Source organism: Balaenoptera ricei, chromosome 4, assembly GCF_028023285.1.
Source record: "Balaenoptera ricei isolate mBalRic1 chromosome 4, mBalRic1.hap2, whole genome shotgun sequence".
In the NCBI taxonomy this organism is placed as follows: Eukaryota; Metazoa; Chordata; class Mammalia; order Artiodactyla; family Balaenopteridae; genus Balaenoptera; species Balaenoptera ricei.
The window spans coordinates 16,042,552-16,058,011 of record NC_082642.1 but is presented as its reverse complement, the minus strand read 5'-3'; the positions used below and the strand labels follow the sequence as shown (position 1 = coordinate 16,058,011).

The 15,460-nt window shown below is 35.2% G+C and overlaps 1 protein-coding gene across 3 annotated transcripts in view; it reads left to right on the top strand.

Moving 5' to 3' along the window:
- RASA2 (RAS p21 protein activator 2) overlaps positions 1-15,460 on the top strand; it is a 114,263-nt gene that overhangs the window by 82,678 nt on the left and 16,125 nt on the right. For 2 of the 3 annotated variants that reach the window (XM_059920191.1, XM_059920193.1), the window contains exons 15-19: positions 1,557-1,663; positions 6,361-6,444; positions 6,878-6,955; positions 10,393-10,466; positions 11,063-11,172. In XM_059920191.1, the coding sequence (XP_059776174.1) occupies positions 1,557-1,663; positions 6,361-6,444; positions 6,878-6,955; positions 10,393-10,466; positions 11,063-11,172 (453 nt within the window). The remainder of the gene's footprint in view (positions 1-1,556; positions 1,664-6,360; positions 6,445-6,877; positions 6,956-10,392; positions 10,467-11,062; positions 11,173-15,460) is intronic. The other variant, XM_059920192.1, reaches the window with a different exon arrangement.

Genomic DNA, 15,460 nt, shown 5'->3' with positions numbered 1-15,460 from the left:
GCCGTGTGAAACTGTAAGTTTATTTCTGTAACCATCTGAAGAGATTTTGCTATTTCATCATATTTTTTTAAGTGTGTTATGTGCACACAGGTGTGTGCAGTTATCTGCTGCTCCACTAAATTACCCAAAGCTAAAGTGGGGTTGAGTTGTCTAACTAACATGTAGATAAATTCAGCCCTAGATGTCTTTGCTAATTATAGTAAAAATATAAACAGTTAACTTGAAATAAGCATACTGAATCTAGACTTTGTAACGAAAATAAGGGGAGCAGAGACATTAGAGTATGGAAAGATGAAATGCCGACTGAAATTATATTTTTAAGTAGTGTGTTAGAGCATAATAACCACATTGAGGACTTAGTGCACAGGCACAGTGCTGGCCTGAATTATCTCCTCTCACCTACACAACACCACATGAGATAGGTACTGCTCCCCTTCAGTAGTTAATGAAACTGAGGTTTAGGGAAGTCAAGTAATTTGCCCAAGGTCCGTGACATGGCCAGCAGGCAAGCAGGGTCTCACACCTGGGCCCGGCCCACTCCAAAGCATGCTACCAAACACCGTACTCTACACTACCCAGTGAATTTGGCCTTCAGTGTGCATTAGCTGTTTAATTCTTGTTTATGTGAATCATCTAAAACACATCCTATGATTTTTTAATAAATGCAAACATATTTCCTTAACTATCTTTTTGTTGGCCTTAGATATTCTCAGTAGACTCCAGTAGTGATAGTTCTGTTCTCATAAAGTATTTTCATTATTTTCTCATTTGTTCTTACTGCCCTGGGAAGATGGGTGGGGAGTGGGGAGGCAGTCATGGGAAGCAAGTGTTATTAAAGAACTACACATTAGATGACTTGTGGGTGACCACCTGCTGAGTGACTTAGAAGAGTTAAAACTCAGACCAAATGCAGACATTGTTTCCCTCACCTGCGTCTCTACCATCTGATTGATTGTTGCGTGAAGTGTTGACTCCAGTCAGCAACAAAAGCTGTAGCTGAATGATCACAGCCACAAGTTGTCTTCAGTTCATCTGCATTTTTATAGGGAATATTCGTAGCTTTTTTAAAGTAAAGATTTCTGTCTAACTGTTTTTATTACATAACCTTTAATATTGTCAAGATTTTTGAGGGGAAAATTGAAACAGTATCCTAAAACTGAGGACAATCGCCTATCTTAGTCTTAGGGGATTCAGTATTACCACTAGGTAGTGGTAGATACTACTTTTATTTTTGTTGTTGTAATTTCAGGAGTCTCTTCTTGCAGATGAGGAAAGACATATTTTTCCAAATTAAAATATTTCTGACAACCTAGCAGCTTTGTCTTTCACTTTCTTTATTATTTATTATTTCTTTCAGATTTTTTTCTAGTCATAGGATTTTTTTCCTTTAATTTAGTCATAACCATTACTATCATTTCATCCACTCAGTTCTTACTATACAAATTATATTTATCTCCTATTTAATTTACATGTTTTTCCAATATTTTTTACCTTGTCATCTTCGGCTTTTAATTCAGTGTTTTTGTGCATGACATTTCACCGTTTTTTTCCTGCAGATGACCCTCATGTTCAGTATTCTGCAGTGAGCAGCTTTGTGTTTCTTCGTTTCTTTGCTGTAGCGGTAGTATCACCTCATACTTTTCATTTGCGACCTCATCATCCAGTAAGTGTTGTTCTTCTCAAAGCTTTATTCCATTTTAATTTATTTTTATTAAAATAAGAAAAGATAAAATAACAGGCAAATTTCACTTGGCTATGTTTTCTTATAACGGATACTTAAATTTACTGGGCATTTTTCTTAGCCATTTCATTCTTTCAGAGAAGGTGGAAAATTCTGTTTTTTTGTTATTGTTGCTAAAAGATATGCACATGAATAATAATACTATGTTGGTAATAGCTGCAGCTTGGTGATGGGTACAAAGAAGATTCATCATCTTTTCCCTCTGCTGTTCTGTATGTTTGTAAATTTCCATAATACAGGGATGTCTCTTTTTTCTTTCATTAGTTATAGGTTTAGTTTGATCTTGCAGATATCTTTAAATCTCACAGAAATTTGAAGAGGCTCATTTCTGAAAGGTGTAGAAACTTTCATTGGAATGTAATTTGTTTGGTATCTCCATATTTTTACTTTTTATTCACCTGAGATGATGATATAAATATATGAGATTTAAAACTTAAGGCATATAATCTTTCTGTTCTGAAGTCATATTTAGTTACTTAAATCTGAACCTGCACTGCATAGATTTCCATGTTTCTTAACATTTTAAAATTCCTTATTTTTGCTGTTTCGGTTTCCTTCTCCTACAGTGTATTATTGCTAATTCTTTAACCTTTTATGATCCAAACATTTTATAATCTTATCTAATTGTTTTTGTTGCTGATTTTTATAACAAATAATAATAATAAAAGCCAACATTTATTTAGTCCTTGCTTTGTACGAGGCCCTCTTCTAAGTACTTTATATGTTCTAACTTACTTAGTCCTCCCAGTAACCCTGTGAGGTAAATTCTATTCTCATCTTTATTTATAGATAAGAAAACCACAATTCAAGAACTTCTCCAAGGTCACACAACTAATAAATTATGATTTGATCTCACTCAATTTGAACTGGACTAAGAAAGTTCACTGACTGACCCACTCAGTCTTCCCAGGCTGTAAGCTTACCCCTGTTCCTTCCTGCCTCTTAGGCAGTCAGGTGTTTGAGCATCTACAGTGTATCGGATGCTGTGCTCAGCACTGGAGATGCAGTGATGAGGAAGAGACACTCCCCGCCCTTAGGAAACTCGCTAATACAGTGTAGGGAAGACACACAGGTTTTGGAGTTAAACTGGGCTCTGCGGCCACTGCTTCTCTTGACAGCTACACATTGGCCACTTATTTAACTTTGAGAACTGAGTAAAACCATGCTGCTGTGGCGGCATCACACGCTTTCTTGTCAAAGAACAAATGGTCTCTGAGTAGCTACAGCGGAGGATTGGGCCAGTGCCTTTTGTTCACAGGGCTGTCCTTTCTGTGGCTGTGTTACTGAAGCTGTACAGGACTGTGGGGCAGCAAAAGCTTGATGACATTCTGGACATAAACAGAACTCCTACCTCTGAGCTTGTGACCCTGCCTTATATTCAGACTTGAATTTGCATATCCCTGTAACAGATGTTACAATAAAGTCCTTCTAACCACAGACTCTGTATTTGAAGTCATCTTTCCAATCAGTATGTCAGAAGGATTGCTTCAAACTGTCATATAACTTTACTGTTTGCTTTTAAGTGAGCCTTTCATTCTAATTGGGGAAATAAGGCAAATATATAAGACACATAATCTAAAACTACATACATAAACCTAAAACTAGCACCTGATTAGTACCAAGTAAGGAGTATAGACAATCCGTACTATAGAAATTGAGAGCAAGGAATGATCCCAGTGACCTAAGGGTGATGACATTGTCAAGACTAGTATTGAAAGTTACAGAGTGGTTGAGGAGGAGAACCGATTAAAGGTCGTTAGATTTTACATTTATAAGTTCTTTGAATTTTGAGAATATTAGGAGAGTAGAAAAGAAGAAAATCCAATTGCAGAAGATGAAGGAATAAGTAGGTGAATGCAGTTTTACCTAGGAAATATATCAAAAGTGAGCTTGCCCTGCTGCTAAAAGACATGGGCAAATTCAAGCATGTACATGTGTGTGTGCATATACACATGAATAAATACTTCTTTTGAAAAACACTAATTTTAAAATATGGGTTATATTAACATTGACATGGTAGACCATTCTTTTGAGAAGTTTCATAGTGAAGAAGAAAGATTGAACTTTCCTTCTCATCCTATCCCCTAGTCTCTCACTGATAGCTCCTTCCAAGACTCAGCCAAGGCAGACTTCTCTAACCCTTCAGTCTGGGTTAGGCTCCTCTCTTATATGTGCCTGTAGCACCCTGGGGCTTTCTCTGTCATGGCACTTGTCATACTGTTCTATAATCATCTATTTATTGTCTCTGCATGTGGACTGTCAATACCTTAACAGCAAGGGCTGGATCTTTTTCAAATTTGTGTATCCCAAGCACATGGCACAATTTCTAGGACAAGTAGGTGCTCAGTAAATGTTTGATAGGTGAAAGATGGTAGCTCAGAGAGAGAGCTCATCAAATGATGTCTTTTCCAAAAATGGGGAAAGCTATGTATGGTTTAAATAGAGGAGAAGAGACCAACAGAAAGGGAGAAATTAAAGACAGAAGGGGACTTACTAATATATCAATATACTGGATGATTCAGAAAGAGTGTCTTTAAAAGAAAAAGTGATAGGATAAACTTGTGGGGGGAAAGAACAGTTTCTCCTTTGAAGTATTATGGTGAATCCTATGAAATTGTTTTGTTTTTTTTGTAGATCAAAAATAGTCAACAGCAATTTCACATGGTTCAGCTTAATATAAGGAAAAAAGGATAGGATATATTGTTTTGGGGTGACAGAGTCAACATTTCAGTTCAATTTAATAAATGTAATATAGCATCTACTGTATGCTAGTGCTAGTCTGTGTACTAGGTGCCAGATGACGAAGGTCCTGGGCATCTATGAAAAATTATGATGGCAGATAGTAGCAGGGTGAAAATTTAGAACAGCTTCTTTGTAGAGTACACTAGGGAATCAGCAGTAGCTAAATGATATGATTGTCAAATAGTACTGAGGGCCATATTGGTGTAAACAAACCTCTGACATGCAGAAATTATGTAAAATATGGTTTGCTCACTTTTTCCAGTTCAGGAAAATAATGAGCTAAAACATTGATTTCAAAACCAAATTTGAACAGAGAAGTCTTGATGAAATTCAGTTCAAATTCAGGTTGTTAGCACATTGTTAAGAATTTTATATTCTTCAAAGGCAGAGAATTGGAGGGACCTTTTACAGATATTGTAGCTAAAATATTTTCTGGATGTTGTAGCTAAAATATTTCTGAATAACCTTAATTAAGGTGTGTAACTGTTTCACAAGTATATCGTAATGATCATATCTCAGATATTCCTTCTTTTCCAGAATTGCCTTACATCCTGGTCATCTCTTCACCTTCACAGTCACTGCCTATTTTCAGTGTGGGGATAGTAAAATATTAAGGAATGTCAACCAAACACTAAACTAAAGCATTTCTGTATCTAAATTTTCTTGAACGTGTCTTTTTCTTTTTTAATTTTAATTTAATTTTATTTTGATTCTTTTTAATCTCTTTTTTAAAATATTTATTTATTTATTTGGGGCCGCATTGGGTCTTCATTGCTGCACGCGGACTTTCTCTAGTTGTGGCGAGCGGGGGCTACTCTTCGCTGCAGTGTGCAGGCTTCTCATTGCCGTGGCTTCTCCTGTTGCGGAGCACGGGCTCTAGGCCCGCGGGCTTCAGTAGTTGTGGCACACGGGCTCTAGAGCACAGGCTCAGTAGTTGTGGCGCATGGGCTTAGTTGCTCCGTGGCATGTGGGATCTTCCCGGACCAGGGCTCGAACCCGTGTCTCCTGCATTGGCAGGCGTATTCTTAACCACTGCGCCACCAGGGAAGCCCTTGAACATGTCTTTTGATGGCAGATTATGGGTATTTGAATCTCCAAAACAAAAAAGATGTTTTATATAGTGATAAGGGAATTGGTTATACAAATGGATGGATTGGTGGAAACTCATCAGACTATATACATTTAAAATCTGTTCATTTTATTGAATGTAAATTATACCTCAATTAAAAAAAAGAAAGGAAGCAGCAAGGATTCATTAGGGAGCACTATTTAGTCAACTTTATTTATATTTACTTCTTTCTGGTAGATAGGCCTGGATAATAGACTCAAATAGTTACCTTCTGCTAAGATCCTACATAAACTAAGTGACTTCTCATTTCCTAAGTTGAATTTAGATCTTTGCTTCCATGGTGAAAAGAATTGATTGCAGAAGCCATAAAAGTATTGAATATGCTTACAAGTGGGTTGAATACAGAAAATTTGGAAACTGCCATTTTAAGTCATATGGTAGAAAAAAGTAGATGCCATTGACATTCCAAAAATGAATACAATTTTTTAGGTAATCCCATCTGCCATACTGTACCCTCCCCCCAAAAATTAATATTGATTAAATTATGGCTTTCAAAAGAAAGTATAACATGTCATTAGATATAATTACTTTGAGAGGAACTGTCAATTACATGTGGCTTCTTTAGTCTCTTAATTCCTTAGTTCAGTGAATTGTGCCAATCCTTAGCTAGATTTTAACTGGTTTGAGTGAACGTTTTTGAGTCACTGTTTTAGAGCAAAGTAGCCTGTTCACTCTATTCTACTTTTTACACAAATTCTGTTTCTTGAAAACCTAACAAGACTTTTTGTGTCTTTTCTGCATTCTTTAGGATCCACAGACAATTAGAACATTAACTCTCATCTCAAAAACCATTCAAACTTTGGGAAGCTGGGGGAGTCTGTCCAAAAGCAAGGTAAGTCTTTACATCTTTTGCTCTGTATTCACACTTCTAAATGTTGTTGTACCCTGTGATCCCTTCTCCCTCACTTTACTCCCTTTCAAATTAAAAACAAAGCAGAACCAAAAACATATATATGTATAGATGCGATAGTTGTCTTTTAGATGTTGTGTCTTAGTCACCTGTTACAGAAGACAGTTTCATTTAAACTAATGTGTCTAAGATGGGGTAGAGAGTCTGGTTAACAGATGCAAAAGCCTTTTGTTTATCTTTTTGTGCCATAATCATCCAGCAGCTGTTGAGAGAAATCTTCAGCTCCAAGCCCCATAACTCTCTTGAAATATACGATTGAATCCCTTTAGGCCCTAATCCTATATTTAAAAATACAGTCAATTATATTCTTAGTTCTCTACTTAACATATATAAATTCTATGTGTTTTTCTCTTAGTCAAGTTTCAAAGAAACATTCATGTGTGAATTTTTCAAAATGTTTCAAGAAGAAGGATATATTATGGCAGTTAAAAAGGTATGATTGTTTTACTCTGGAAATATTAACTTCTTATCATATAGCATTAGGCAAATAACATTTTATATTGTTCCTAGGAATCAATCCCCAGTTTAAAAAAAATGTTTAACCTGTCCATCAAACATGAAAAGGCTGTCTTTTACTATATTTCTCCACCCATACAGAACTATGGGTTTTTCAGCTGTGAAAATACCTAAATGAGTTTTAGCAACAGCTACTATTGCCAGTGTCTTAGTAACACAAATGACAAATATCTAGAGTTAAGATTTCTTAACAGCAGCACTGTTGACAATTTGGTTGGGCAGTTCTTGACTATGAGGGGCATTTTTGTCCATTGTAAAATGTACAGCAGCCCTGGCCTCTACTATTAGATGCCAGAAGCATGTTCCCAGTTTTTACAACTAAAAATGTCTCTAAACATTGCCATAAGTCCCCTGAGGAACAAAATTGCCTCTGATTAAGAACCTCTGGTCTAGGGGGAAAGACTTAATGGTACCTGATGTATAGTGGGCACTTAATTGCCATTGGAGAAAATATATGAATTATTGAATATCTTATAAACAATATAGGCTTGTGATTAGTAACCTGAGGAAAGTTACTTTAATTTAAAATGTACAAAAGTCTATAGTATATAAGGTCATAACAAAAGAGCTGCAACAAACAGAAGTTGCTATACTTAGAAGTTGAGAATGTTTTGGGAAGATTTTTAATTTCTTGAGTCTTTAGTTCTGAATCACACCAAACAAAATGTAGCATTGTTACAAAACCCTAAAAATGTGTAAAGAAAAGTTATTTTGAAGTACATCTAAACTTAGCTTGAAGAAAGTACTGTATCTTATTTATCACAATTCTAACTTAATGAATCTAAATTAACATGGTTAGATTTTAAAGATTACATTCAATTTCTGTAGCATGATTCACAGGTGACTGCCAGGAGTATATTTTGTTTGTATTTTTTTATGTGTACTTTTACATTTCTTACAGGGACTCGTAAATGAAAGTGATAATTTAAAAAATTAAAGCCAGTTGGATTTTTTTCATCTTGAATCATAGCGCAAGTTCAACCAAAAAAAAAATTTTTTTTAAGCAACCATTGAATGCTTTTGAGGAGAAAGTCTCTCAAAAGAATAGGCAAAGAAAAAGCTGCCCTTTTATTCTCAGGACATTGTTGAAACAGTTTGTGGGACAGTGTAGGCAGACTTTTGTTGGCAAGATTATGATGTTCTGTCTTTTGTTTTGGGGTTGTTTTTCCATTTTTTATGACCTAGGCTATGGCAGCATCTGATTTCTTTTTCCGGATACGATTGGAATGTGTATAGTTGGTAATGTCAGTGGAGAAAGTATTTAAGGGTGGCCAGGAGTTTAGTCTGTTCCTGATCTGCTCTGAGTCACCCACTCACATTCTCATGCACTATCACTGTAGTACATCTCCTGTCTCACATTTACATAGGATATTTTGCCCTAATATATGAATTTTCTTTATTATTTACTAGTCTAGATATGTGCAGTGCTAGAAAGTACAAAAGCTTATGAAACCCAATTTCTCAATTAGTGGTGTTCTCACTAGTGACATTGATCACTGCTCCAGAAGAAAACAGTTTATAATTCTGAATCCTATACTATTTCCACAAAGTTTAGGAAAAATAACCTGAATAGGTCTGTAAACAGGCTGACCATATAATTTAGTGTCCAAAACTACAAAGTTTTCAAGAGTGAAGAGGAGTACTTTGATTATGAGGGGACCAAAGTTGTAGACAAAGATGGCCCTGAGCAAATTGAGGCCTATATTTACCCTGCCTATAGTCCATCTTAATTATTATGTTTTCTTTCACCTTATATAAGTGGATTTACCTCATATTCCTTAACAATATAACAAATAAATAATAAATTTAATAATTACCATAAATAAATAATAAATATTTATCAAATTAGAAAATTAGTGCCCGCAGGCAAATATTAAGAAATGAAATATTCAAATAACTCTTTTCACGCTCCATTAGTGGATGGTTGATCTGTGAGAACTGAAGATGTAATAGGACATTTCTTTAGTTTCCTTGGATACTTGTTCTGTGTCACCCATATATAATTCAAAAGAAACTCTATTCTTGTTCTTTCAGTTACCAAGATTTCTTCCAGCAAACTAGAAGTAAACATTCCACTGGAAAATCCCACAAGTGGAGGTTCTGGTGGGCAGTCTGTAGCCAGTCTTAGGAGAAAATGACTGTGCCCACAAACTCTACTTTAGATTATTCACTGGTGCCTCAATGTCATCTTTATTGGAATGTACTTTGTTTTTGTTTTAAACCCTAAGCGGGACAACATAGAAAAGTATAAAGGAAAAAATAAGGACTAAACAAATAAATAGTTCATTTATGGGGCAAAATAGGATTCCTCTCTAAGAACAGGAATTGTTCCTGAACTACTAATTTCCCTCTCCCATGAAGAGAAGGCCACATGTCAGGAATCTCTTGACCAGTTGAGGTAGCATATTCTTGAAGCTTAAATGCTTTTTTCACTGGGTAGTTTGCCATTGCTAGATTTGGGTACTTCAAATTTTCTTGAGCCACCACATTCCCACATTTTCCATGGGAAGTTTCTAAATGGTTATTAGATTTTTCAGTCTATTCCAAAGAACCCAATTATACTTTAGTCATAACTGAAATACTAGCTCTCAGGGCTAAAGTCAATTATATATGATGAAAGTCAGCAAACTTCTGTAAAGGGCCAGTGAGTAAATACTTTAGGCTTTGATGGCTGCGTAAGGGGACTGCCACATATTTTTCTTTGTTTTTGTTTTTACAACCCTTAAAAAATTTAAAAACTGTTCTTGTGGGCCTTACAAAAACGGGTTGAATTTGGCCTGCTGAGCTATAGTTTGACAATTCCTGACCCACAGTATAGGTTCACAATCCTGTATCTGAAATCTTTGGGAACGGAAGTATTTCAGAATTCAGTTTTTCAAAGTTTTGAAAGATAATAGGTATATGCTATATATTATATAATACCCCAAGTGTGTCACACAGTAATGTTTATGTAGCACATTAGTGAATATTCACACTAAGTAGGATAAATACAGGCTATAAGTAGCCTTTCACCAGTTCAGGTTAAGTTACTGTAAATGAGTTTACTGTAAATCAAAAGCAAACCAAAAAACTCTTTGTACTCAGAGCTTTTTAGATTTCAGAGTTGCAGTTAAGGAATTGTGGGTTGAATTATTTCTACAGGGACATATATTCTGGGTTTTAAGTAACTTAACAATAAACTTTTAGAATACCTGTCATATGTAAATTAGGGACTTCCTCTACAACTAAATACGTATTTTGCTTTATTCCTTAATAATGAAGAACTTAACGATATTATCTATCAGCGACATTGATAAACTGAATTTATGATGTACCTTATCACAAAGTGTAATATTTGCCCCTTTCCCCATTTAGTTCTTGGATGAAATTTCATCTACTGAAACTAAAGTGTCCAGTGGTACCAGTGAGCCTGTGCACCTGAAAGAAGGGTAATTTAATGAAATCAGATTTTAAAGTCATATTTCAGTATAGACATTAAGTAAGTACAAAGAGCATGGGTCCAGGAGTGAGGAAATCTGGGCTTTATTCTGTGCTAAAACTGCCTAAGTAACATCAATCAGGTAAGTCACCCTCACTATCCTATAAACTTCATGCCAGATGGGCATGACTTCTTGTCCATACACTGCTATAGTTGTTTTGCAAATATAATGAGATTATGGGTGGTAGAGTAGTACTTTGAAAAAAGTAACAGCATTATTCAGTCTTAAAGTAGCGTTGAAAAAAGTAACAGCATTATTCAGTCTTAAAAGTAGCGTTGTTTTCATTGGAAGTTAAAGGGGAAAATTACTCACTTGGCCTTTTTAGTTCTGGATAGTACAGTTGTAAATATCAAATTATTTAAGGACTTTATTCCCTTACTATGGCCAAAATAAATGCAGGAGTTATAGATGGCAAAGACATTTTCATAAACTTAATATAGTCTTTGACAGCTCTTCATGTCATTTAAAATTAAAGGATAATTCTTTGTTTTGGATTAATTATTTTAATATTTGTAGCTAAATGTTTACATCTGTTGTTTTGGCAGTGAGATGTATAAAAGAGCTCAGGGAAGAACTCGGATTGGAAAAAAGAATTTCAAGAAACGGTGGTTCTGCTTAACAAGCAGGGAGCTCACCTACCACAGGCAGCCAGGTAGTTGTGTTTATGCTCTGTCGTGGGGCTTTGCCTGATCCCCACGGAAGATTTCTTTCTCTGCTGCTTAATGTGACTAGTTTTTACTAATGTTACTGTATATGTAATGTTACATACTAATATGTAATGTTACTACTGTAGTACTAATGTTACTGTAGTTCATGGTTTCTCACAGTGATATGCACACACTAAAAATGTAATAAATACTTGACAAGTAACACCATGTAAATTACACTTTTCTCTCACTTTGAATGTCTTGTGTTACTAAAAATGGTGTTCCTACAGTATGCCCTGTTTTCTAAAAATCCCTGGTAAATCCCTGTTTTTGTAATCAATCTATAAGGAACAACAGATATTTTAAAACTCAGAATTTTAACTTCCAGAGTCAAATTGGTAAGAATCAGTTTCTAGTAAATGAGAGTGTTTCAGTGGTTTGCCAAAAGTTCCCACAGTCATACCATAGGCTGTGATTCCTATTCAGTTAAAAGATTCATTCTAGACTATTGCCAAGCTAACTCCAAGATGAAAATTCTGGTAATTTGCCCCCTGAAAAGGCACAAATTGGCTATCTGTTTGGGTAAAGAGAGCCATCTTCCTTCAGTGTGATTTGAGGGCTTCAGAGAGGCAAAGTTCGTCCCTCAGTGGACTGACATAGTGCTTAAAATCTCTACCTTTTAAGTTTATTCCTTTGGGGGTAAAGCATTATCCATAGAAGGCCACTAGTTTCTGATACCTTAGCAAGAATTTAGTATCCAGATCATAGATCACATGCAGTAAAATTCCTTCTGTTCAAAGTGGTCAGGATCCAAAGTTGTTCACTTAACCAGAAAGGTCAGTTAAAGCAAGAATCACTGAAAAACAAACAAAAAGATACATTCATACCTTAAATATTTATATGTTTGTTTAGCAGTCTTATGATAGCCAAGATCTTTTCTTTGAATATGGATCTATAGATTAGATTTCCCCTCTGTCTTTCTTGTGCAAACATAACCCTAATGCATCAGTTTTCAGGTTGATTTCTCTAAAGTGAAGCTAGAACTTAAATACTTGAAAAGTAGTCCAATTATAGGATCCTTTTAGAGTGTCATGATAGTCACCCTAAGTTTTTGCAGCTGTCTCACACCCATATAAATCAACTTTATTTGTGTGGGTGTTGGTCTCCTTTTTTGAAAAGCTTTTCAGAGTGTTTGCCTGATTTTCAAATAAATACATGCCTCTTGGTAGGCGGCACTTATTTTGTCACTTTACATAATGTTTAAGTAAATTATAATTACACCATGGAAAAATGGCATAAATATGTCTGGGAACAAACTCAATGGACTTGGTAATGAAAACAGCCTAACCAATGGAAACAGAAGGGTACAAGCTTAATAGTTAGTACCCTAGCAGCCACAAGCATTCAGCATCCCATGAGCGTCACTCAGTAAGTTCTACAGAGGAAATGGAGAGTCTTGGTTAATCTGACAAATCTGTTTGTTAGGTAAAGATCTGTTAAGAGAACTTCTGGTATAGATTCTGAAATGATAAAACAAACACCAGACGTAAGATACTTTCAAGAGAATGTAGACTCAATTAAGCAGAGTGCTTCAGTGGAGACTCTCGAAGAGTGAAGTGAAAAGAAATTTTTTTGTTTCATAATTCCTTAGGATCCTTAGCCAGAATGACTACATATGTCCAAATATATTAGTAAGACATAAGAGGCCAAATGCACTATATTTTCAGGCACGCAGATAATTTGTTGTGGAATATAAATATTCCAGTGACTAAGGATCAATCAGCTACATACTTGCCCTTCCAGACAGCATTCTTTAAGCTAAGCATATTTTTAATGTTTTAGAAGTTACAGTTTATGTTGAATACTATATAAATGCTCTCACATATATAGCACCATTTTTTAAATAGCTGGCATAATATGCTAATTATGTTTATATCAGCAGTACACTGAAATAAAATTTAAGGTAAGTTAGTCATTCTCTGTGAATAAGTTGGCTATTTTCTCCTCATTTAAAGTGTTTTCTAATCTAAACCAACATTCTAAAGTCTTCTTTGGCTTAAGACTTTAGGAATCAGATGATAGCTTTGGACCCTTTTCCTCTAGAAAAATACATGAACAAATATAGACACAAAATCTTGCATATAATTTCAGGGAGTTCATAGTCCCAGAGTCCATGCACAGTTCTCAAGAACTTCTGTTCTATCCAGTGATCTTATGATGATAAAATTCTCTAGAATGATTAGACTGCTCTAAGGTATAAAATAGACACATTAGACGTTACATTATTTTCAGGCCTTAAGAAATTTAACATGTTGGAATGGCATTGGAGGAATGAGCTCTATTATATGAAGTTTCAAGATTATTTACCAAAGCGTACAGTTTTAAGCATCCATGCTTTTTGTTTTAACTATTTTGTTGGATTTTTCCAAAATGTATTACATGCTTCCCTGCCTTCTAAAAAAGAGTTCATTGAACGTAAGTTAACATTTTCTAGATGGCTTGGGGCTGTCATTGATAATATTAATTATTATATAGTACTCTGATTTAGTGATGTTTTCTGGGCTGCTTATGGGTGTGTGCAGCTGTTTACTTCCCAGCTACATGCCTTGGACTGCTGTGCTTTTTTGTGTTCCTGTGTTTGCTTTATACAGTTTTTCATTATCCCCTCTGTGTTCAGGCTGTCATCTTAAATTTCTTGTGCTGTCAGTGAACAATAATGTAACATCTCACTCCCACCTCTTATCCCCTACTTCCATTTTTTACTGCCAATATACTATGAGTGAGGATGTAGGTACTGTGTTTGTTAAAATTATGCATAAGATTAAAAGGCCTTGATTGACGATTTCAGGACTTTCCTCTGTGAATAAAATACATAGGCTTTGGATTCTCTCTTTGGTTGTTCAGCAAATGTTTTGCTTACTTCCTGTTTCCTTGCAGTTTTTTGCATAGCTAAGACTGCTAAGTAATTAGTCTCTTATTACACTTTATGACTTTGGTGTCTGAAAGAGCGCCTCCCAAATATTCTGTAACATAGCTTTAAATCATTGAGTCTTTCACTCTTTCCTCCTACTGAACACTAGTATTCTGAATCAAGTATTTCTACCACTTAGAATCAAATAATAGTTTTCCCGTTTACTGGAAAAGTAATTTATAGAATTTTCTCAATTTTAAGGGTTTTTCTCAAATAAGTTATTAAATTTTGATGCCCACTTAGTAATAGTAAGCAATTACTCTTCAATATCACTAAATTAACATGTGGCAAATGAATATCATAGGGCATTCAGTCAGCTATCAGTCACGATTACCTTGACAGTTTCTTATGGATCTGAGTGTGATTATGATTTTATATTGATCCACTATAACGTGGTCATCTTCTACAAGTAAAAGTTCTCCTAGTTGTATGCTGGAATCAAATGAGTTATTGATGTTCCAGCCTTTTCCTGTCTCATCCAGCCTCATCTTTTGCATTCTCCATGTGTCACTTTGCCAGACTGACTCCTGAAGCTCCTTTCATTTGTGCTCTTTTACATTCATGCTTTTGCAGTTGCTCTATCTAGAAATCCCTTTCTTTCCTTCTTTACCTGTGTAATCTGTTGTCCTTTAACCCTCAGAACAAGTGTCAGCTCTTTCTGGAAGTCGTTTTCATAAAGCTTCTGGCCACCTCAGTTGAGTATTCTCTTACTATGTTTCTTTAGCACATTAGTGATAACTTATGTCACACTGTGTGGTCATTACTTTTATCTACCTCTTGCCCTAGTTTTTTAAACTCCTCAGTGGTAAGGACCATGTTTTTATTTCCTTCATTAAGGCATTTATTAATTTTTAATAAGTGGTTTTCTTCAGAGGACACCATGTTTTCCAGATATGCTGTTATCTGAATACATTAAGAACCACTGCTCTGGGTTTCTAAAATTTCTGCCAAGCTTACTACTAATAGGTTATTCTTTTAAATAATAGGTTATTAACAAATTCATCTCTGAAATTCCATTTGTGTTCTCCAAACTTGATTAGATATTGTCTACTTTTGGATGACCTGTTATACACAGGTACATACATCCAGCCTACACAACTTCCATATGATATCAGTGTTCTAGCTCATATAACCTATGGACAATATAAAAGAAGTTTCCATGATGTTTTAAACATGCATCTCAATACATTTAGGTTGACTTCTTTTTACCTGCTCATATTTTCATACACAGGGCTCTGCAGTATTTTTTTTCTTTAATAAGTAAAGAACACCATTGATTTGTCTGTGCATTATATTCAACAGATATTTTATTGGGTGCCTGCTGA